Genomic DNA, 24796 nt, shown 5'->3' with positions numbered 1-24796 from the left:
ACCTGTCGGTGAGGGCGACACTGAATCATTTGAGCACCCACATAAAGGTAAATTAACTCCAAGTGTACCATAGCCCACAGTGAGGGCAACTTATTTATGCTTGCATTGAAATAATAGACGAGTGGAGTGACTGAAGTGATATTGTGACAATTTTATTCAATTAGATGATGCCAAACCGGGAACCTCTGGGGTCACAGCTTCCTCCCTCCCATCCGAGGAACCCCGCGCCACCGGTGCCTCCAGTCCTGAGGTCTGTCCGACCGGCCTCATGTTGACACAGGCGGTTCTGGAAATCCATGACAGGATCAGTCGGGGGATTGATTAACTAAATAGAACCATGACAGTCAGAAGAAGGGGCAGGGCTAATTAAGGCCAAAGAAGCTCAAGGACTCATTACAGAGTCCATGACACCACCCACGACTCTCTATGTCAAAACATTCAAAAGTTATAGCATGAAATAGGGACAACCAATCAGAAAAAGGGACTGGGCTAATTGTCACCAATTATGGTCAAGGAGTCAATGCCGAGTCCCATGACACCACCCAACAACAACTCTTTATGTCAAACCTTTCAAAAGTTATGGCAGAGAAAAGTTTTCTAGGGGGCGCTGTTGAGCCATTAGGACACGCCCAATAATGCAAACCATGAAATATCAAATTTATCGCCAGGCCTGGCTTGCATGCTAAATTTGGTGGCTTTTGGAGAACAATCAAATATGGACCAATCAGATGAAGGGGAGGCGCGCTTTTTGGCATCTTGCGTCGTCACGGTTACACTTTTGAAAGAGAAAAGTAATGCGCGTAGTCGCAGGATGGAGACGCAAATTTTGATGTATAACACATCTGGGTGCACGTTAAGGTTCGGGCCGTATTGATTGCGGAAGGAATGGCATAAATTGCGCCAAAATTACACAATTAATTCAAAATGGCTGACTTTCTGTTCGGTTTTGGCCATGGCGCAAATAGACTTTTCTTTAAGTTGCGACATGATACAGGTGTGTACCGATTTTCGTGCATGTACGTCAAACCGTATTGTGGGGCTTGAGGCACAAAGTTTTCTAGGGGACGCTGTTGAGCCATTTGGCCACGCCCATTAATACAAACCATGAAATATCAAATTTATCGCCAGGCCTGGCTTGCATGCAAAATTTGGTGACTTTTGGGAAACTATCAAATATGGACCAATCAGATGAAGGGGGGCGCGCTTTTTGGCGTCTAGCGTCACCACGGTAACACTTTTGAAAGAGAAAAGTAAAGTACGGTTCGGGCCGTATTCATTCTCGAAGGAATGGCATATATTGCTCCAAAATTACGCGATTAATTCAGAATGTTCAAAATGGCCGACTTCCTGTTCAGTTTCGGCCATGGCTCCAAGAGACTTTTCTTTAAGTTGCTACATGATACAGGTGTGTACCGATTTTCGTTCATGTACGTCAAACCGTATTATGGGGCTTGAGGCGCAAAGTTTTTTCTGTCTGAACCAATCAGATGAAGGGTCGGCGCGCTTTTTGGCATCTAGCGTCGCCACGGTAACGCTTTTGAAAGAGAAAAGTAATACGTGGTGTCGGAAAATGGAGACGCACATTTTGATGTATAACACACCTGGGTGCACGTTACGGTTCGGGCCGTATTAACTGCCGAAGGAATGGCATAAATTAGCCAAAATGACACAATTAATTGAAAATGGCCGACATCCTGTTCGGTTTCGGGCATGACGCCAAGAGACTTTTCTTTAAGTTGTGACATGATACAGGTGTGTACCGATTTTCGTGCATGTATGTCAAATCGTTTTGTGGGGTTTGAGGCACAAAGTTTATTAATAAATTATGGTCAAGGAGTCAATGCCGAGTCCCATGACACCACCCACAACTCTTTATGTCAAACCTTTCAAAAGTTATGGCAGAGAAAAGTTTTCTAGGGGGCGCTGTTGAGCCATTAGGTCCCGCCCATTAATGCAAACCATTAAATATCACATTTTTCACCAGGCCTGGCTCAGTGTTTCGAGAGGAGGTAGTAAAACGTTTTTACTTTTAAGTTTAACAGCACACTGGTTGGATGAAAGCTTCGTGCCACACAGTACAATTCTAAACACAACCTTTATCTTATTTCTAAAGATAAAGGAAGCTCTGAAAACCTTAACAAACCAGGGTTTACTATAGAACTTAGGAAATCTGCTTTAAAGAAAAACAAGCTTTATAAAAGGCATTTTCAAAGTCCTAGTCCTTTAAATTGTGCTACATACAAAAATTATAGGAATAAATACAACCATCTTATTAGAAATAAATAAATGATCTATGGAAAATATTGAAAGAATTACTCAACAAGAAAAAAAATCATCTATTCCAGCCCAGTCTACATTTCAGGATGGCGCATAAGATAACAGAGCATACACAAATTGCTAATAAATTCAATGATTTCTTTATAAATGTGGGTCCACATCTTGCAAAACATCTTAAAAATGTTCATGGTTCTCCTTCTAACTATAAATGAAGGTTATCCCTCATGTGACGTCACATCCGCCGCCCAGCGCGGGAAATTCGGAGTCCGAATTGCAGCACATTTTGCAGCACACAGCCTGTTCAAGGCAACGGAGAGATACACTAGAGGGCTCATTCTTTTTGGTTTGGAACTCTTCATCTGACATTATTACTAGAAAACTTAAAATGTATACGTAATCCTGCCTCAATCCTGCCTCATGCTCCTTTAAAGGGGACCTATTATGAAAAACATAGGAACATATAATGACATAGTTATGCTGATTCTTTAATAAAATGTCTTTAAGGCGGGGCTAATTCAGGCCAATGAAGGTCAAGGACTCCATACAGAATCTGATGACACCAACCACGACTCTCTATGTCAAACCATTCAAAAGTTATAGCAGAAAATCGGGACAACCAATCAGAAGAAGGGGCGGGGCTAATTCAGGCCAATGAAGGTCAAGGACTCCATACATAATCTGATGATACCACCCACGACTCTCTATGTCAAACCATTCAAAAGTTATAGCAGAAAATCGGGACAACCAATCAGAAGAAGGGGCGGGGCTAATTCAGGCCAATGAAGGTCAAGGACTCAATACCGAGTCCCATGACACCACCCACGACTCTTTATGTCAAACCTTTCAAAAGTTATGGCAGAGAAAAGTATTCTAGGGGGCGCTGTTGAGCCGTTAGGCCACGCCCATTAATGCAAACCATGAAATATCAAATTTATTCCCAGGCCTGGCTTGCATGCAAAATTTGATGACTTTTGGAGAACTATCAAATATGGACCAATCAGATGAAAGGGGGCACGCTTTTTCGCGTCTAGCGTTGCCACGGTAACACTTTTGAAAGAGAAAAGTAATGCGCGTAGTAGCAAGATGAAGACGCACATTTTTATGTATAACACACCTGGGTGCACGTTACGGTTCGGGCCGTATTAATTGCGGAAGGAATGGCATAAATTGCGCCAAAATTACACAATTAATTCAAAATGGCTGACTTCCTGTTCGGTTTTGGCCATGGCGCCAAGAGACTTTTCTTTAAGTTGCGACATGATACAGGTGTGTACCGATTTTCGTGCATGTACGTCAAACCGTATTGTGGGGCTTGAGGCACAAAGTTTTCCGGGGGGCGCTGTTGAGCCATTTTGCCACGCCCATTAATACAAACCATGAAATATCAAATTTATCGCCAGGCCTGGCTTGCATACAAAATATGGTGACTTTTGGGGAACTATCAAATATGGACCAATCAGATGAAGGGGGGCGAGCTTTTTGGCGTCTAGCGTCGCCACGGTAACACTTTTGAAAGGGAAAAGTAATGCACGTAGTCGCAGGATAGACAGCGCCATCCCCCCGCTCCTGTCCAGACAGCACCACCTTGTCGGGGCGGTACAGCGCCATCCCCCCGCTCCTGTCCAGACAGCACCACCTTGTCGGGGCGGTACAGCAGCATTCCCCCCGCTCCTGTCCAGACAGCACCACCTTGTCGGGGCGGTACAGCAGCATCCCCCCGCTCCTGTCCAGACAGCACCACCTTGTCGGGGCGGTACAGCGCCATCCCCCCGCTCCTGTCCAGACAGCACCACCTTGTCGGGGCGGTACAGCAGCATCCCCCTCGTTCCTGTCCAGACAGCACCACCTTGTCGGGGCGGTACAGCGCCATCCCCCCGCTCCTGTCCAGACAGCACCACCTTGTCGGGGCGGTACAGCGCCATCCCCCCGCTCCTGTCCAGACAGCACCACCGACATTTCAGCTGCCCGATCGCTCGCTCTACAACAGCTCTAGTGATGGTATGAGCGTGGTTGTAGGTGAGCTCTCAGGCAGTCTGGGGGTTGGTGAGGGGGGTCAACAACCACAGCTGTCACCTGACGGGATACTGTCAATGGACACATTAATTAACTGGGAAGTGGCTTCATTGTCCACATTGTAAACGATCACTTACCAAGGAGCCATCCATCCTGCACCCTGCCAGCTTGGAGCCTCATCCCCACCAGGCTGTTGGTGAGGATGTAGGAGTCGTGGGTCGAGCCAGGCCACCTTGCCACAACATTTGTGAAGCGCATCTGTGCGTCACATATGATCTGCACGTTGATGGAATGAAAACTTTTTGCGATTGACGCCTTTATTGCAATGTGTGTGCAGTCAATCACACCGATTACATTAGGGAAACCGGCAATCGCTGCAAATTGCGTTTTAATATTTGCAAGGTCAGCTGCACCTGATGTACCTGAGGGACATGCGGATGATCCCGTACCATACAGCTGGCATTACACGGCTCAGTGCAGACTGGGTTATTCCTGACCGGTCTGCCAACTCGCGCTGGTAGGACCCGGTTGCCAGGAAACCAAGCGTAGTGAGCACTTGCAGGGGGACAGCTAGTGCGTGGCTCCTCCTTGTGCCCCTCTCCAAACTCTGACCCAACTCAGCACAGAGTTCCAAGAGGATGGCTCTTGGAAATCTGAAATGGCTGAACAGCCAGTCATCATCGTCGGCCAGTAAATAAGCGTGGTCTCTGAAGACGCGCTCCCTCCTGCCATTATTGAAGTCTTCTACCACGAGCAGTGCTGCCATTGTGATTTGCACAAGTTATGTTGTCCCACGCCGACCTTTATATGTTCAGACCATGTGGTTAATTATGAAATTGGTGCAGTTCCACCCGTGTGTCACTTATTTGGTGATTGGGGACTGTCGTGTCCTTCACGTGGTCGTGAACTTATTGTTGACGTCACGTTTCCTCATATTCTGCACTTCACTGCATCACCAGTGAGTGTCACCAATGGACAAAACCTCAGAAAAGTGCGTACGCCAGCCTTGGTTTGTACGTGAAAGACCGCAACTTTCTACGTTCAAATCAATTTTCGATCATACGACCGTGAGCGTAGAAAGTAGCGAACGCACGTTTTTTGTGTGCCGCACGTTTTGATCATGAGGCCCCAGGAGGCAGGAGTTCCAAAAAACGTGTTTTATTAACTTATACAATCCAAAAGCGCTGCTGAGCAGGATTGCAAAAAATCTGAATTGTACAAAACCAGACCGGAAACATGGAGGGATGAAAAAGTACGGACCAGCAGGAAGCAGGGGAAAGACAAGACCAGATATACACAGAAGGGTTGATGAGACACAGGTGCAGACAATCAGGGCAGATGGGAACCAGGGAAGTCAAAACAGAACTGAAACACAAAGACACAGGTTTCAAAATAAAACAGGAACTAAATAACCAAACCGTGACACAATCCCTGAAGCACGCACTAAGGTGTACAATTTTCAGGAATCTATGAAAGCCCAGCCGTGGCTTCAACTCTTGGATTTCTGACTCTCCAGTTTTTTCCCAATGAAGAAATCACAGCAGCCCGGAGCCATACCTTACTCCCAGATTATGATTAAAAAAAAGAATCTTACTTAATGCTGAGCACAAATTAAATCCAGGAAGCTCAGTCAGGCTCTATATATAGAGTCTATCCTGGAGAGTGAACACCATCCACTGCACATTCACATGCATATTCAGTGACAGACTCCTGTCACTGTCATGCTCATCAAACAGGCTTTTGTTCCCAGGGCTATTCAGCTCTACAACACCTCACTGAAGGGGAGGAGAGAGCTGGCCTCTACCTCAGCCTGCCCCAACACCCACACACAGACTCATTTTTGTAATTTATGTGTATATTCTACTCTTTTTTTATCATTGCACTATCCACAAAGCACATGATCACTTTGCCCTATTCACTCAAGCTAGACTGTCTCTACTCCTCCTGAACATGTCTTCCTAAATGTATGTAATTTGTGTATGCGTGTCTGAACGTCTGTGAGTTGTGAGTCAGTTGACTACTGTAAAATGTTCTTCAAAGTGTTTTTCAGTTACTGGATGCCCTAAATTTCCTTCGGGATTAACAAATAATATAATATAATCTATCTATAAAGCCTCATCTGGGCCAGTTTCCAGAGGCTGCTTCAATTGCTGGTTCCTGCAGGTGGCTGCCCTGTTGGTTTGAGTTTGTTTTGCCATCAGTTGGGATTTAATCTTTTTTTCTTGTTTTAGTGTGGACTGGTTGTCATAAGGTGGGAGGCTAGGCATGGTGGGGAAACCTCACTCCTGCATGAAAGTAGGCACTGGGGCAGTTGTGTGTGTGTGTGTGTGTGTGTGTGTGTGTGTGTAGTGCTGCTGCTGCACCCAGGCGAAAGAGGAGGGGCACTTTTGCTAATAGGCTGCCTCCCACCAAGAACCCCAGCTCACTTATTTTAGTTCAGTTGTAGCTGCTTATCTTAGCCTTTTTATGTTAATAAAAACGATATTCTTATGAATCTAAGGTCTCTGCCGCTTCAGTCCTGAACCTGTGTTCCTTTATTTTCCAGATTGATCGTTTATTAGGGCTCGAGCACTGACAGTGGGAAGGCCCTTTTGTATCTGTAGGATTTTTTTTTCTCGTTTTTATTTTTCCGACGAAATGAGGGCCTTTTTGCCCCCCTAAACGTGCCCCAAAAGTCACCAAATTTCAAAGAGAAATAATTCTGCTTCTATTCAATTCAATTCAATTTTATTTATATAGCGTCTAACACAACAAAAGTTGTCTCTAGACGCTTTCCAGATACCCATACCCAGAACATGACCCCCGAGCAGTTATTACATAAACAATGGCACGTAAAAACTCCCCTGGTGGGAGAAAAACCTTAAGCCAAACAGTGGCAAGGAAAAACTCCCCTTTAGGAGGGAAGAAATCTTGAGCAGGACCAGGATCATAAGGGGGGACCCTTAGGCCAGACTGTTGGGTCAGGGACGGCAACAGCACAGCAGGCAGGTGGAAGCAGCAACGGGATGACCAGGGGTGGGGACCGCAGGCCAGCATGCAGCTCCCGAAGCTCCGGCCCAATCGTCAAGTCCCAGGTTGGGGTGCAGGGTCGGGGAAAGGTTGAGAAGGGGCAGGGCCAGGGAGAGGAGTCTTGACGGACAAACCTCTCCCCCGCCTGCCCGGGCCATTACCCTGCCCCTCTCACTCCCACGCTGCAGGTTCCGGTGTCCGGCAGAGGATGCTGCAACATGGACAAAAGCTTCTGCTTCTGGGGGCACGGTGGGGCAGCTGGTAGTGCAGCCGTCTCACAGCAAGAAGGTCCTGGGTTCGATTCCCGCCGGAGACGCTGTGGGCGCTGAAGTGCGTGTTAGTTCCCCCATGACTTCAGCACCCACACCCTGGGTGGGGTTGGCGAAAGGGCCTTTCTGTGTGGAGTTTGCATTTTCTCCCCATGTTCCCTTGGGTAGCAATGTGAGCTACCCTCACAAAAACATGCACACAGTCCTGGGCTCTACTGCCCCCTCTGGCCAACCGGAGGGGGCACGGTGGGGCAGCTGGTAGTGCAGCCGTCTCACAGCAAGAAGGTCCTGGGTTCGATTCCCGCCGGAGACGCTGTGGGCGCTGAAGTGCGTGTTAGTTCCCCCATGACTTCAGCACCCACACCCTGGGTGGGGTTGGCGAAAGGGCCTTTCTGTGTGGAGTTTGCATTTTCTCCCCATGTTCCCTTGGGTAGCAATGTGAGCTACCCTCACAAAAACATGCACACAGTCCTGGGCTCTACTGCCCCCTCTGGCCAACCGAACCAAACAGAATTTGATAATCTGATAAATGATCCACCAGGACCATTTAAGAATTTGTCACAAGATATATGAAAACGGCAGTGTCGGCGCCATGGGCGGGCACCAGGGGGCAGTGCCCGCTTACTTCAGTCACTGTGCCCCCTCACTTTTCTTCTTTGACGGTAAACAAATTTCCCGAAAGCGCTCCTCCATTACACTATCCTCCTCTCCATCCAACACAGACTCAGCCATCCCGGTGGCAGTCTGTCCAATCAGCCCCTTCAACAGAGCCTGACTTCCAGACTCTGCCATCTCGATCTGTACACCGGTCGCTTCGCTCTGCGCAAAAACCTGCGCCCCACTTTGCGCCTCGCCCAGCGCCTCACCCGGCACCCCGCCCGGCGCAGCAGAGCCGGTTGTCAGCTCTGACAGCCGGCCGTTCCCCCGCTCTGTCGGGGCATGAACGGATCAACTTGATATATTAAAAACATGTATGTGACCTCGTTGTGTGTTACGAGTAAAGCCCTTTTCACATAGAACACGGCAACAGCGCCGGGGTGGCGCAGAGTCGTCGCAGAGCAGGGCACGCCTGCGCGCATGGGTCTCCAACCCTGGTCCTGGAGAGCACCTATCCTGCATGTTTTAGATCTTTCCCTGCTTCAGCACACCATGATACAAGGAGCTGTGTCAACAACAGAGTTGTCCGGACCTTGATGACAAGTTAATGACGACCATTGATTAGAATCAGGTGTGTTCATGCAGGGAGACACCTAAAACATGCTGGATAGGTGGATCCAGGAGCAGGGTTGGAGACTCCTGTACATATTTGTTGCAGGTTGCTTGGCGACCGAAAAAAAGTTTCATGATCATATATTGATAAATGATTCAATTGATCCTGATATGAGGCATGGAAATGCTAAATTTTATTTTAAATGAACATTTTATTGTTAAAAGAGCAAAAGAATATCACATTTCTACCACTTTTAAACACACAGGTATGTCCACATTCTAGGAGATTTCTCTCCACTTTTGTCCCTTTTTATTGATGTCCTGATAGGCCTGCAGTCTGCATCCCACAGCTCCTCACAGAGACTCACAGAGACGCCCATCCCGGCGTGCGCGGCGCAAACCTCGTTCCAGGTGAAAGCCGCTTTGCGCCTTGCTGCCGCGGCAACCCAGCGGCGTGCGTCCACTTGCGCCCTTTGCCGCCGCGCAAACTCAGCGGCGTGCGGCGTGCGCCGTGATGCGCGCTGCCGACCTCGGCTGCAGACCCTGCGCTCTTGCGCGGAGCCGCAACACATACACAATGAATGGGAAAGCCGGCGGCTCTATGTGAAAAAGGCTTAAAACGTTTTCAGTCAAAGTAAAATGTGCGCTTCCTTGCATTATTTCCACCTAAGTGATTTGATTTCTCCACATGTTTTAGACAGATTATTAATAGGAAAGTAGTGAGAATGCACTTTTTTCCTTAAAATGCTGTCCTACACGACCGATTTGGTGCCCGCCCTAATAAGCCTCGTGCCCCCTCTGAATATTTGCTCTGGCGCCGACCCTGGAAAACGGGGAGTGTGCCAGTAAGCTTTTGGGCCACCAGGTCAAACTATCAGCAGCGGCCGGTTTTATATCTGCAATAAAAGACAGGGACGGTAAGATTGTTAGAGACCAAATAGACATTAATGCCCATTTTAAGTATTTTCATGAAAATTTGGGGCGGGGGGGGGGCGTTGCGCGGAGGAAAGCCCGGCCGGCTGAGTTTTGTTTGAAATTGAATTTCTGTTGCAAATAAAACCTGTCTTCATTTTTAGCCTAGTTATATTTGTGGTAGAAGTATCGGATCGGTATTCGGTATCGGCAAGTACACCAATTAAAGTACTTCTACTCGGTGTGAAAAAAATGGTAAAGGGGCATCCCTAAAACTAATCCATCCGGATCAAACGGGTTTTATTACAGGCATACAGTTGTCAAACAACCTTCGCAGAGTTTTCAAAATCCTGTACCGATCTGGCAACGTTAAACCAGAGGTAATACTATCCTTTGATGCGCAAAAAGCATTTGACAGGACTGAGTATAATTATTTGCTCACCACACTGGACAGGTTTGGCTTTGGGCCCATGTTCTGTTCATGGATCAAGATTATCTATACGGCGCCCTATGCCTCAGTGAGAAGGAACAAGATAATATCTGACTATTTTCCCCTCTCCAGAGGAATGAGACAGGGATGTCCGTTGAGTCCACTGATATTCAATATCGCCATCGAGCCCCTGGCAATGATTTTAAGGCATACCAGTAGCCTAGCTGGGATATGGAGGTTGGGACACTGGCATACAGGTATCCCTGTATGTATCCTCTTTCTGTCAGATCCATGTACTACTATACCTATTGCTCTCGATGTTATTACCAGGTTTGTTCAAATTTCAGGGTATAAGTTCAATTTAACTAAGGTCTTAGCACGCCAGATGTCATTCCGGGATTTCCCTCTCTCTGTCAATATGGATAGTTTTACTCATCTGAGGGTTTATGTCACACACAGGTATAAAGATCTGTTTGACAGTAATTTTAAAACAGTATTTAATGGAGTCAAACAGGATATGGAGAGATGGTCAACACTCCCTTTGTCGCTCGTCAGAAGGATAAACTCAATAAAAATGTCTATCATGCCCAGATTTTTATTTCTGTTCCAAGCAATACCAGTCTTCATACCTAAATCCTTCTTTAATGACTTAAATAAGTTATTATCTACTTTTATTTGGAATAAAAAAATACCCAGAATACAGAGGGGATATTTGGAGAGACAGAAGGAGGATGGTGGGCTCTCCCTACCAAATTTTTTGTATTATTACTGGGCTGCAAATATCCAAAAACACTTATTCTGGTTCTCTGATACATCATATGATAGTATGGTGTCATATGGAACAGTATGCAAGTAAACCAGCTTCAATCCGCTCCCTATTCTGTGCCTCATTACCTTTGAGTAAACACTGTTGGACAAACAACCCAATAATATCTCAATTCAATTCAATTTTATTTATATAGCGTCTAATACAACAGATGTTGTCTCTAGACACTTTCCAGAGATCCAGAACATAAACATAAACATAAACATAAACCCCCGAGCAATTATTATATAAACAATGGCAGGTAAAAACTCCCATAGTGGGAGAAAAGCCTTAAAGGGGACCTATTATGAAAAACACGTTTTTTCTTGTTTTAACATGTATAAAGTGGTCTCCCCTCACCCTGCCAGCACAGGGGAGACAAAATACCATGAATTTCTGCAAGCTCTCTGACCCCCGCCGGACAGAGTCCCCCAGTGTCACGTGGTTTTTTTTGAGCCGATTAGAATCTGCTCCTGTCGTTACGTAACGACAGGAGCAGATTTCCATAGGTTCAGCCTCCGCTGCTGAAACCACGCCCACAACCAGCTCTCTCCGCTGCTGGAGCGGCGCTTCCTTCAGCCAGTCGGACGCTGCGCCGCGGCGGAGCGGATCCGGGTTGAATCATCCAGGTTCCCGGGTGGTTTGGGAGCTGGGTCCTCGGGGATCTGTCCCATGCTGGACCAGCTTCAGCCTCTGAGATTTTCAGGCAAATCCATCGGTTTGATCACCGATAACGGGCAATGCGCCGCGGATGCGCTCCGGAGCGATCTGTGCGCCCGCCGTGCGGTTGCAGCGCCCGTCGCACAGCATCCGCCGGGCAGATCCGGCTGAAATTCCACTGGTCGGTCCCCGGGAGTCCCTGCTACCAGTCCAGGCCGGTTCCTGCGGTCCCGGCCGGTCGGAACCGGTCAGATTCCCCCGTTAAAGCCGCGGTGATGCGCGCTGCTCCCGGGCGCCCGGCGTGGCTCCGGGGCCAGCGTTCAGCATCCGCCGGGTAGATCCGGCTTAAATAGTGCATAAATGTTATTTATATACAACTCATATTTTATTTTTTTAACAATAAAGTTTCCATTTGTGAAAATTCAGTATTGTGATAATTTACAGGTTCGGGCTGCTCTGGCGGAGCGAGGTTTATCCTCCTCCCCTGCTACACGTCATTCAGGGAGCCAATCAGCGCAGAGCCTCATTATCATACCCCCCCCTTCCCTAAAAATGAGGCGCAGAAAAAGAGGTTAGAAGCGGTAAAACTAGTGACAGGGCTCACAGGCTGGATTTATGATTTATGTAGAAAAAACAAGCTTTAGATTGTTTTTAAGACATTCAAGGCCTGTTTAAAATATAAATTAAATGCCATAATAGGTCACCTTTAAGCCAAACAGTGGCAAGGAAAAACTCCCCTTTAGGAGGGAAGAAACCTTGAGCAGGACCAGGCTCATAAGGGGGGACCCTCCTGCCGAAGGCCAGACTGGGGGAGTCAGGGACGTCAGCAGCACACAGCAGGCAGGTGGAAGCAGCAGCGGGATGACCAGAGGTGGGGGGGGGGGCACTAAGGGGGCTAATATCTGGCTGCCTAAGAATATGGTTGCAGTTTAGGATCCATTTTAAGCATCAACAGGCTCTTGTCACTTCCCCTATTCTGGCTAACATTAATTTTGCTCCATCCCTAACAGACTCATCTTTTCAAATGTGGAGTAGGAGAGGGGTTAACAGTGTGATGGACTTATTTAAGGAAGGACATTTCATTTCATTTGAACAGCTAAAGACAGATCTCAATCTACATCTTTAGATACCTGCAGGTGAAGAGCTATGTTCTCAAGTTCTATGTTCTAAGACTACATGGATTGATGATTGTTTGACCATGGATCCAGTAGACAGAGCAGGAATGCAGGACCAGGATCAGGCAGGAATCAGCGTCAGGTTCGGAAGACAAGGTCAGGCACCGGAGAGCAGGAGACAAGGCAGAGTCCAGGAACAGGCAGGGTCAGCAACGGGAAGTCAGGGCAGAGAACGCTGGAGAGTCTTGCATGGCAAAAGAACAATCTGGCAGTGGGAAAAGGGGAGAGTGGAGTTTATATAGCTTCTAGATTGCTGAGGAGCTGCAGCTGGGAGAGCAGGTGAGTGGAGTGAGTGACGAGGTGAGCGTGGCTAACGAGGTGGGTGTAGCTAACGAGGCGGGCGTGGATGGCAGATGGGGTGAGCACGAGAGAGGGGAGTGGAAAAGTACTGAAGGCAGATCAGAGTGGAGGACTGACCATGACAGAACCCCCCCTCAAGGGACGGCTCCTGACGTCCCAAAAAGCAACACCAAGCCGGGCGGGAGGAGGGGGCCAGGAAGAGGGCCTAATACTCCTCAGAGCCAGACCAGTCCATCACCTCAGCCGGGTGGGCGGAGGGGGTCAGGGGGAGGGAACTCCCCACATATCTTTCCAACTTGTTGTCTCCAGTTCACAGTGTGTACAGCTCCCGCTCTTCCACACGGAAGCTGTATAAAATCCCTAGGATTAATACAGAACTTGGCAAAGCAGCCTTCTCCTACGCTGCTCCCTGGTCCTGGAACCAAATTCAGAACTCTCTTAAACTTTCTGGACTCATCTCCTTGGGTGAATTCAAGGTTCTCCTTAAACAGAATCTAACAGAAATGTGCACCTGCTATTTTTAATGTAAGGTATTGTAATGTTGTTTGCACTGTTTGTTGTTGTTGTTGTTGTTGTTAAATTGATGTTATTGTTGTTGCACCAGTTAAGCCTCTTGGCCAGGTCTCCCTCGTAAAAGAGATTCAGTCTCAAGGGATTTTCCTGGTAAAATAAAGGTTAATAATAATAACTCTCGTTGTCCGAGGATGAATCCTCAGAGGATGAAGAGACCCCTCCACCTTTGAGACGACCGGCATGGAAGGGCCCAATGCCCCAGGATGAGTAGCCCTAGTAGAGGAGGTCGACCTGGAGGGTTGGTCAGGGTGTTCCCGATGGAAGTCTGCAATGAGACGAGGGCAGAGGATGGACCAGCAGGGACCCACGACCTCTCCTCCGGACCACAGCCTTCCCAGTCAACGAGGTATTGGAGTCCCTGGCCACAACGGCGGGAACAGGCGATGAACAGAGTATGCTGGTCCTCCATCGATGAGGTGAGGAGGCGGTGGAGGAGGAGTGGGGGGCACCAGTGGGCTCCCCAAAACTGGCTTGACCCAAGAATCATTGAAGGTGGGGTGGATGTGCATGGTCCAGGGGAGTTGAAGTCTCACTGTGGCGGGGTTAATGACCTTCAAGATGGGGAAAGGGCCAATGAACCTGGGAGCCAACTTCTTAGATTCCACCCGGAGAGGGAGGTCCTGGGTGGAGAGCCAGACCTTCTGGCCAACCTGGTAGGTCGGCGCTTGAGTGCGACGTCGGTTGGCCGACGAGCAGTAGCGGTCCGAGGCTCAGAAAAGGACTGCTCGAGCTTGTGTCCAGGTGCGGCGACAGCGACGGATGAAGGCCTGGACGGAGGGGCAGGTGATCTCTCCCTCAAGTGCCGGGAAGAGTGGGGGTTGGTACCCGTAGCAGCATTGAAAGGGGGAGAGACCGGTGGCTGAGCTGGTGAGGGAGTTGTGGGCGTACTCGACCCACAGGAGTTGCTGGGACCAAGAAGAGCGGTTCTGTGACACCATACAGCGTAGTGCCGTCTCCATTTCCTGGTTCATGCACTCCGTTTGGCCATTGGATTGGGGGTGAAAACCAGAGGACAGGCTAACGGAGGCCCCAAGCTGAGCACGGAACTCCCACCAGAAGATAGAGGTGAACTGCGGACCCTGGTCGGAGACCACATCCATGGGAAGACCATAGAGACGGAAGATGTGGAGCAGGACCAGCTGAGAAGTCTCCTTGGCAGAGGGAGTTTGGGAAGAGGAATGAAGTGTGCCATCTTGCTGAACCGGTCAACAACTGTGAGAATGACAGTGTTACCACCAGAAGAGGGAAGACCAGTGACAAAGTCCAGGGAGATGTGGGACCACAGGTGCCGAGGCACTGGGAGCGGATGCAGAAGCCCAGCAGGGGAGTGATGAGAGGGCTCGTTTTGGTTGCAGACAGGACAGGCATTGATGTGTCCTCCTCCAGCGTGGCCCACCAGAAGCGTTCTGAAGCGTTGCTTCAGAACATCGCAAGTCCTCCGGATCCCAGGATGACAGGAATGCTTGGCGGCGTGAGCCCACTGGAGGACATCCGATCTCAGACCTGGAGGAACAAAGAGACGGTTAGGGGGACAGGCGCTGGGACCAGGCTGGTTCTCCACCGCAGCTCTCAGTCTCTCCTCCACCTCCCAGGTCAGGGAAGCAATCAGACAGGGGGAAGGGAGGATGGGGTCGGCCTCTTCCCTACACTCCCTCTCCCCCAGGAACTACCGCGACAAAGCATCAGGCTTGATATTCCGGGATCCGGGGCGATAGAAGAGGGAGAAGTTGAACCGGGTGAAGAAGAGGGACCAGCAGGCCTGGCGGGAGTTTAGTCTCTTGGCGGTCCAGGTGTACTCCAGATTCTTGTGATCGGTCCACACCAGGAGCGGTAGTCGGGTCCCCTCCAGCCCCCCTCCTTGACGGCCAGCAGCTCCCGGTTGCCGATGTCATAGTTCCTCTCAGCAGGGGACAGTCATCGGGAGAAAAAGGCACAGGGATGGAGCTTCTGGTCCGAAGTGGCCCGCTGAGACAGGAGGCTCCCACGCCGATATCAGAGGCATCCACTTCCACGACGTACTGGCGGTCAGGGTCAGGAACCTGAAGGATGGCCGCCGACGTGAAGCGTGCCTTGAGGGTCTTGAAGGCCTCGTCAGCCGCAGGGGTCCAGCAGAAAGACACCTTGGTGGATGTGAGGGCTGTGAGGGGGGCGGCAACAGTGCTGTAGTTGTGGATGAAGCGGCGGTAGAAATTGGTGAACCCCAGGAAACGTTGCAGGTGCTTGCAGGAGTCAGGGATGGGCCAGGACGTGACTGCCGAGACCTTGGGCGGGTCCATCTGCAGGCTTCCCGGACCCACGATGTAACCCAAGAAGGAGACAGATGAGGCGTGGAACTCGCATTTCTCGGCTTTAACGAAGAGGGAGTTCTCGAGGAGGCGCTGGAGAACCACCTGAACATGATTGACGTGCTCCTAACGGGACTTGGAGAAGATAAGAATGTCTTCCAAGTACACGAATACAAAGCACATTAATACGAATATTGCACATTTTGATGTATAACACACCTGGGTGCACGTTACGGTTCGGGACGTATTAACTGCCGAAGGAATGGCATAAATTGCACCAAAATTACACGATTAATTCAAAATGGCCAACTTCCTGTTCGGTTTGAGCCATGGCGCCAAGAGACTTTTCTTTAAGTTGCGACATGATACAGGTGTGTACCGATTTTCGTGCATGTACGTCAAACCGTATTGTGGGGCTTGAGGCACACAGTTTTCTAGGGGGCGCTGTTGAGCCATTAGGCCACGCCCATTAATGCAAACCATTAAATATCACATTTTTTTGCCAGGCCTGGCTTGCGTGCAAAATTTGGTCACTTTTGGGGCACGTTTATGGGGGGCAAAAAGGCCCTCATTTCGTCGGAAGAAGGAAAAAAAACAAGGAAAATTCTTACAGATACAATAGGGCCTTCGCACTGTAAGTGCTCGGGCCCTAATAATCATTACTAACTGGTGCCTCAAGGCCTCAGACAGTGGGGTTGTGTCCATACAGTCCCTGCAGGGCTGTATTTGATACAGCTGAGCACAACACTCTGTTGCAGCAGCTTGAATGTGTTCTCAGAATAAAATACATTTCATTAGCTTGGTCATCTAATAGATTCCTGTTTGTTCATGTGAATGAGAAGTCTTACATATATACCTCTGTGAGGTGTTATTTTTAGGCATTATGGCAATCACTTTCATAGCTTGGCAGATGAAACCAGTAGGGTCATTGGATTGCAAACATCGTTTTATGACATAATGACTTGAATGACCACTAATTTCCTGACGTTAAAGTCAGACATGACTGACGATGTTGTCTTTGGAACTGAGCTCTTCAGAAATAGACTGTCTAGTTATTTAGTAACCCTGGATGGTAGTACTTTTGCATGAAGTACAACTGTGAGGAATCTTGGAGTTCTTTTTTACCAGGATTTGTCCTTTAAATCGCACATAGAACACATTTCTACAACTGCCATCTTTCACCTTTGCAAAAATATATAAAATATTATTACAGAGAAATGCATTATCATACGTCAAGATTGGACTATTGCGATTCCCTTTTAGTAAGATGTTGTAAAATTACTGATCCAAAATAAGAATAAGATGAATCTTTATTGTCTCCCTTAGGAGAAATTTGTCTTGGACATGAGAGGCACAGGCGACAATAACACTCCAATAAACATAGAAACATAACCCCGAAGTCTTTACCCACATATACAATCAAACCATACTATAGTTAACACACATCAATTCCCACTCCCAGTTCCCAGAAAACCTACGGTATTACACAATACCCCTGAGTAGAAGAAAAAATTATTGCACAGAGCCCGAAACATTATTGCACAAATGACCTATGCAAGAGAAACCTACAGATTATTGCACTAACCTACACAAGAGAAACCTACAACCTAGAACCTACAAGAGAAACCTACACATTATTGCACATTTCTTTTCTCACGTCACTCCCAATCACGCACGCACGCACGCACGCACGCACGCACGCACGCACGCACGCACGCACGCACGCACGCACGCACGCACGCACGCACGCACGCACGCACGCACGCACGCACGCACGCACGCACGCACGCACGCACGCACGCACGCACGCACGCACGCACGCACGCACGCACACACACACACACACACACACACACACACACACACACACACACACACACACACACACACACACACACACACACTTCAACTCCTACTGTTCAGTAGTTTGATTGATAGTGGGACAAATGAAAATGTATACCTGTTCAGTTTACAGATAGGTTGCCTGAATCTTCTGCCTGATGGCATTAACACATACTCCTTATACAGGATGTGGTTTGGGTCAGCAGTGACTTTTTGGCCTTGCTTCATCACTGCTCAAAAATCTCCTGGAGAGAGGATGGGGGCAGCAGACCGATTATTTTTCCTGCCATTTTAATCAAATTCTGGAGTTGTGATCTAGATTTAATGGTCAAATTACCAAACCAAGTTGCAATGCCATAACGAATAATAGATTCAATGTAGAACAACAAAATTATGGGCCAAATCCACAAAGAACAGATTGCGCCCGCAAATAGCGCTGTGAATTGCGCCGCATTTGCGCCCGCAATTTGCCCCGCCTTAAGGTCCTATTCACAAAAGATTTTGCTCTAATGATATACCGGGGCAAACACGCCCATAAAGTTTTGCGGCTGAGTGCAATTTGCCCTTGTCTGACTAAGTGAGGGGAGCTGTTTCCAGTGTTCTCCATATTTCAGCACACACATTGGTCCCTAATGAAAACTGCAGAAATAAAAAAATAAAGCGAGTGAAAATAAAACGTCCCTCCCCACTTTTCAAACTCATGCTTTTGAAAATTTATTTAAAAAAAAAGTTCAGTGAGTTTATGACGCTAGAGAGCAGAAATATTACATCAAAGCGCTTATGTCCTACTCGCTGGTCCTCTCGCCACAATGCGCTTGTTGCGTTGAGGCACAGATATGGAGACATTATGAAGGCCCTTATCAAACTATCCCTTACAAGTGACAAAAAAGATGAGCGTGATGAAGCAAGTGCCCTCAAGAATGCCATAAGCAAATTTTCATTCATATGTTTGGTCAACGTGCAGACCAAGATTTTGGAGGGCGTAAACGCTGCCTCGCAGCAAGCGAAAGACACTGATATCCTCAAAGCATCTACTCTACTGAAAAATGCTGTCAGTGTTTTGATGGAGTACAGGGAGCAATTTGATGAGGTCACGTCCACCTCTCTTGCTCTAGCCACTAAATGGGGCAGTCAAACACAGTTTGAAAGAAGCAGGGCGAGAAAAATTAAGCGTCACTTTGATGAACTCTCTGAAGACAGCCGCCTCACTGACGCAGAGAGCAATTTTAGAGTAAACGTTTTTAATGCCTGCCTGGATATAATCATCCAGCAACTGTCCCAAAGATTCAGCAGCTTATTTGGAACTGCAAACTTGTTCGAGGCCAGTGGGTTTCAAAATTATGTCAGGGTCCGACGTTATATAGCCTATATATATATATCACTGACAGGTGATCACAGGTGTCACTGACACTGCAGCGCACGTCTCCACCTGTGACAGCCTGCACAGAGGTGGAGACGGCTCATTGATAATAATGTTATAATCAGACACATAGCAGCACGTCTTCTCAGGAGGAAGTGCTGAGAAAAAAAACTCTCACACTGATTCATTTACTTTTTATTAGTGAACTACGCCAAAACTGACAATCTTCATTGGGTTCAAAGGGCCCGGTCCTTTGCCCCGCCCCCCGGCCCGCCTCTGACTCGTTCCGCTACTGATAAGTCTGATATATGTTGTGATATGTGATGACATTATTAAGCTGTTAAACACACACATTCTAGATTTATATGTTTATATGGAATTGTTTGTAATAAAGCAGCCCCTTATAGGATGAATCCTGAGCTCCTGTTATTTTTATTTTTAAATCCGAGATAAGTCCACAACCCCACTTGATCTGACTGTCTACAGTCATGTCTGACTATAGATTTCACCCTTAATATCATTCAGTATCACACAGGCTTGAATGATATTGAAGAGAGAGAGAAACAGAGAGATGGGGAGTGAGGAGTTTGCGCGCAGTTTAATACACGCTTCTGAAAGACGGTATTTGCTCCACTATTTTTGCGTGTGGCAAATAGCGCTGGCCTTTGTGAATTAGGCGGTTTTTGCAATGAGGCTTATTTGCATAGAAAGGGGGCAATTTTGCGCCGAATGTATGAATATTACCTAATTTACACGCATGCAAATGGCACAGGCGCACAATGCCACTATTTGTTTGGCAGGGCAGTTTGTGTTGCAATTCGCCCTTTGCGAGTGCTTTGTGAATTAGACGCTCTCTTTTTGTCTCATTTGCACCGGTTTAGCGGCCGCAAAAGCCGCGCAATCCTTTTGTGGATTTGGCCCTATGTGTTTATTAACTCCATGGATCCTGAGCCTACGCAGAACATGCAGGCGTTGACTGATTCTTGAACAGATATACTCGACATGATGAGCCCATTGCAAATGAGAATCAATGCTGCAGCAAGAGTTCTGATGAGAACTAGAAGGGGAGATCATGTCTCCAAAATTGAGAAGAAACTAAAAAACTAGAAGTACAATAACAGTAGCCCTGTTATTCGCTGAGAGCAACACATTATGCTCTGTAATGTGAGCTGAACCATTCACTGGATCAAAACAAATTTGCTAGTTATATGAACAAAGAGATTACTGACTAGTGAAGCTCGTCGAGTCATGCGGCTGAGAGGTTTGCAGAGAGATACATTTTCACTTTCCAGCTGGAGCTTTGTGACAAACTCTGGTGGTAGGTGGATATCCATGGGCTTACTTACATCCTGAAACAAATAATGAGAGACAAAGTAATCACAACAAGGTACAGCTGGCCATCTGTATCAGTTTGACTCTTATAAATAGTAATTGTACAAGCTTAACTAAGGACTAATGAGAGCTGTTAGGTAACCCTCACTCTGAGGCATACCGAAGCACATTTGTTACATACCTGTGTGTTTTTAAAATATCCTTGTATCAAAAACAAAAGGATTTTTTTAATCGATTTTTATCCGAATACCCAAGAACTGGTTCACATCACGGAGGACACCTTCCAGTTCACATTTAAGGTAGATGTTAATAGTGCTCGAACTTTGTATGGCTTTACTAAACACCAGACCACTAGTAAATAAGACATTTTTATTGAATTACTTTTTCTCTTTGCAGGATTTGGACTTTATGTTTCTGACAGAAACCTGGCTTCGGGATGGTGAGTGTACACCGTTTTCTGAAATCCTTCCTCCCGGCTGTCTATTCCTCAGCTCCCCTTGGAGCACGGCAGCTTTAAGAGTTGTCTTATTCCTTATGAAACTTACTCCAGCTTTGAACTGCAAACGTTTGAGCTTGAACTTTACTTTTTCTCTATTATGTTTGCGGTTGTTTATCGCCTTCCAAAATATAATAAGGATTTTATCTGAGACTGATTTTTTGGGGAAATTTCGGGTGATTTGAATATTCATGTCTGCTATGGATCAAAACCACTGGTCACTGATTTAAACCTTATTCAATCTTTTAATCTTGTTCAAAGTGTAAAAGATCCAATTCATTGGGGGTTAGAAGGTGCGGTTGGCGAAAGGGCCTTTCAAGGGTCTTTCTGTGTGGAGTTTGCATGTTCTCCCTGTGTTCCCTTGGGTAGCTAATGTGAGCTACCCTCACAAAAAACATGCAGCAGTCCTGGGCTCTACTGGCCCCTCTGGCCAGCCCGGGCGCCAGATGGGGTGGGAGGATCTGGCTGGAATAACGTGATCCTTCCACGATGTTACCGGCCAGCACTGTCCCTTTAAAGAGTTATGGTTCTGCGTCAAAACGACGGCGTGCACACGCCGTCGCCGTGACGCCGTCGGACTTCTCCGTCACTCCATTTCACCGCTAATTTGTGATCTTTTCCTGAATGGTTTATCCGACTTTTTCCGGTCACAGTGAATCAAAGAGATAAGGACAACTATTGTGCAAAAAAAACAAAACAAAAAAAAAATCACACATACATGAAGAAAAGAGCGCTGAAAGTTCATGACTGCTTCAAACTGGAAACCGGAAATGCGTTGCTACCAAGCAAACCAATCACAGCCCTCTCGTCTGCGTTTGGTCTGCGTGCACGTCAGTGACGGCGTCAGTGACGGCGTCAGTGACGGCGTCAGTGACGGCGTCAGTGACGGCGTCAGTGACGGCGTCAGTGACGGCGTCAGTGACGGCGTGTGGTCTGCGTCGACGCAAACCACACGCCGTAGGCACGCCGTTGTTTTGACGCAGAACCATAACTGAGTCTGTGTGTGTGTGTGTGTGTGTGTGTGTGTGTGCAGCGGAGGTATGAGAGAGAGACGAGATGCTGGTGTGAGTGTGTGGAAAACAGCGTGCATGACGACAGCAAGACAGACAGCGTTACAAGTTTTTAGTTGCTTTCAGTGTCCACAGTCAAGCTTAAGTTGTCGGCCCGCAAGTATTTTGTTTGCTCTCTACAAGGAGTTAATAAATGTGCGGTGTCACACAGACAGTATTTTTCCTTCGTCCTCTTTCCTTCACTTTCTCCAGACTCTTAGACAACGCCGGTTACCAGCAACGAGCCAAAAACTATAAATAACCACCAGCTCTCCCAACTACGCTTCGGAGATAGGACTGGAAGATAGACTTGAGCTCAGTGCAGGGTCCCGGGGTTGGTAGAGGGAGCAATGCCCAGGACTGACTTAGGTAGGAGCACTGGGTGATAAAATAGAATGAAAATATATATATATATATATATATATATATATATATATATATATATATATATATATATATATATATATATATATATATATATATATATAAGATCAGGCTCATGATAAAGGGCACATTTTAGATTTGGTTTTATCATATATAATTATTATATAATTTATCTGTGTGTGTTAATGAAATTTGTGAATCAACATGTATTTCTGACCACCTGCCTGGCGTTTTTACTGTTTCAATGCTTCTACATTCCGTATGCGCATAATTAACAGTCAAACTGCATCTCACTTTTCAGCTATGTGTGACTATTTCTGGTGATGTAAGCTCTCTGGTTGGTAATCAAGCTATTAGTGTTGAAGGCCTTCTACACCATATTAATTCTATATGTGCGGACATCCTTGATTTTATTGCTCCTTTTAGAAGAAAACACACAAAAACATTTTCAGAACCATAGCTTAATGACTTCATGTCGGCGCGCTGAGAGAAAGTGCAAAATAAGTTTCTAAAGGAGCTCTTCGTGAAGTTCTGTCTGTCTACAAGAGGGCTGTTAAGGCTGCTAAAATTGAATATTTTTCCAGTCTTGTTTCCTGTAATATCCTTAAGCCCCAAGTTCGTTTTAACATTTTTAACTCCCTTGTAAATCCTTTAACGCTCCAGTTGTACCGTCAATCACCCTTTGAGAGTTTTCTTAGATTTTTTAATGAAAACAATCTCTGCTCTTAGATCACCTGTCTTCTCGTCTGCAAGCCTTAGCTCTGATCTCACAGTACCTTTACATGCTGTTTTTGATCAGTTTGAACCTATATCCCTTGCCTCATTGGCTGATATAGTTCAGCTATAATAAGAATTTCCTCGAGGCCGACCGAAAGTCTTCCTCCATGGCCTCCCCGATCTCCTCCCAGACCCGGGTTTTTGCCTCCAGGACCGCCCGAGCCGCGGCTCGCTTGGCCTGCCGGTACCTTTCTACTGTGTCCGGAGTCCCACCGGCCAACATAGCCCAGTAGGACTCCTTCTTCAGTCTGACGGCATCCTGTACTTCCGGTGTCCACCACCGGGTTCTAGGATTGCCGCCACGACAGGCACCGGAGACCTTGCGTCCACAACTTCGAGCCGCCACGTCGACAATGGAGGCAGAGAACATGGTCCACTCGGACTCAATGTCCCCCGCCTCCCCCGGGATCTGAGAGAAGCTCTCCCGGAGGTGGGAGTTGAAGGTGTCCCTGACAGAGGGCTCGGCCAGACGTTCCCAACAGACCCTCACAATCCGTTTGGGTCTGCCCGGTCTGTCCAACCTTCTCCTCCGCCAGCGCACCCAACTCACCACCAGGTGGTGATCAGTTGACAGCTCAGCCCCTCTCTTCACCCGAGTGTCCAAGCCATGCGGCCGAAGGTCAGATGAAACGACAACAAAGTCGATCATTGACCTCCGGCCTAGGGTGTCCTGGTGCCACGTGCACTGATGGACACCCTTATGCCTGAACATGGTGTTCGTTATGGACAAACTGTGACTAGCACAGAAGTCCAACAACAAAACACCGCTCGGGTTCAGATCGGGGAGGCCGTTCCTCCCAATCACGCCTCTCCAGGTATCACTGTCATTGCCCACGTGAGCGTTGAAGTCCCCCAGTAGAACAATGGAGTCCCCAGTTGGAGCACTATCCAGTACTCCTCCCAGGGACCCCAAGAAGGCCGGGTACTCTGCACTGCTGTTCGGCCCGTAGGCACAAACAACAGTGAGAGACCTTTCCCCGACCCGAAGGCGCAGGGAAGCGACTCTCTCGTTCACCGGGGTGAACTCCAACACATGGCGGCTGAGCTGGGGGGCTATAACCAAGCCCACACCAGCCCGCCGCCTCTCACCCTGGGCAACTCCAGAGTAGTGGAGGGTCCAGCCCCTTTCAAGGAGCTGGGTTCCAGAGCCCAAGCTACAGTATGTGTGGAGGTGAGCCCGACTATCTCTAGCCGGTATCTCTCAACCTCATGCACAAGCTCCGGCTCCTTCCCCCCCAGCGAGGTGACATTCCATGTCCCCACTGTGAGGGTTTTAGTCCAGGGATTGGGTCGTCGAGGCCCCGCCACGACTGCTACCCAGTCCACATGGCACCGGCCTGCCATGGTCCTTCCTGCGGGTGGTGGGCCTACGGGAAGGCGGGCCCACGTCGCCGTTTCGGGCTGAGCCCGGCCGGGTCCCACGGGCAAAGACCCGGCCACCAGGCGCTCGCCTACGAGCCCCAACCCCAGGCCTGGCTCCAGGGCGGGGCCCCGGTGACGCCGATCCGGGCGACGTAACTGTCCTTGATGTTTCCTTCTCCATAGCAAGCTTGTGAACCGCTCTTAGGGCCCGATTTACTAAGATCCTAAATAAAGAGTACTAAATTGCGTGTGCACTGAAAAAGTTTGCGCGTGCTGT

The 24796-nt window shown here is 48.0% G+C and overlaps 1 protein-coding gene across 4 annotated transcripts in view; it reads right to left on the bottom strand.

Moving 5' to 3' along the window:
* cdk18 (cyclin dependent kinase 18) overlaps positions 1 to 24796 on the bottom strand; it is a 164582-nt gene that overhangs the window by 87358 nt on the left and 52428 nt on the right. For 3 of the 4 annotated variants that reach the window (XM_061728181.1, XM_061728184.1, XM_061728183.1), the window contains exon 4: positions 20349 to 20468. The exons of the other annotated variant lie outside the window; for it this stretch is intronic. In XM_061728181.1, coding sequence (XP_061584165.1) covers positions 20349 to 20468 — 120 coding nt within the window. The remainder of the gene's footprint in view (positions 1 to 20348; positions 20469 to 24796) is intronic. 4 annotated transcript variants of the gene reach the window in all.

This window comes from Cololabis saira, chromosome 8 (assembly GCF_033807715.1).
Source record: "Cololabis saira isolate AMF1-May2022 chromosome 8, fColSai1.1, whole genome shotgun sequence".
NCBI classification, from domain to species: Eukaryota; Metazoa; Chordata; class Actinopteri; order Beloniformes; family Belonidae; genus Cololabis; species Cololabis saira.
The sequence above is the reverse complement of the archived record's forward strand: the minus strand, read 5'-3'. Positions and strand labels throughout refer to the sequence as shown.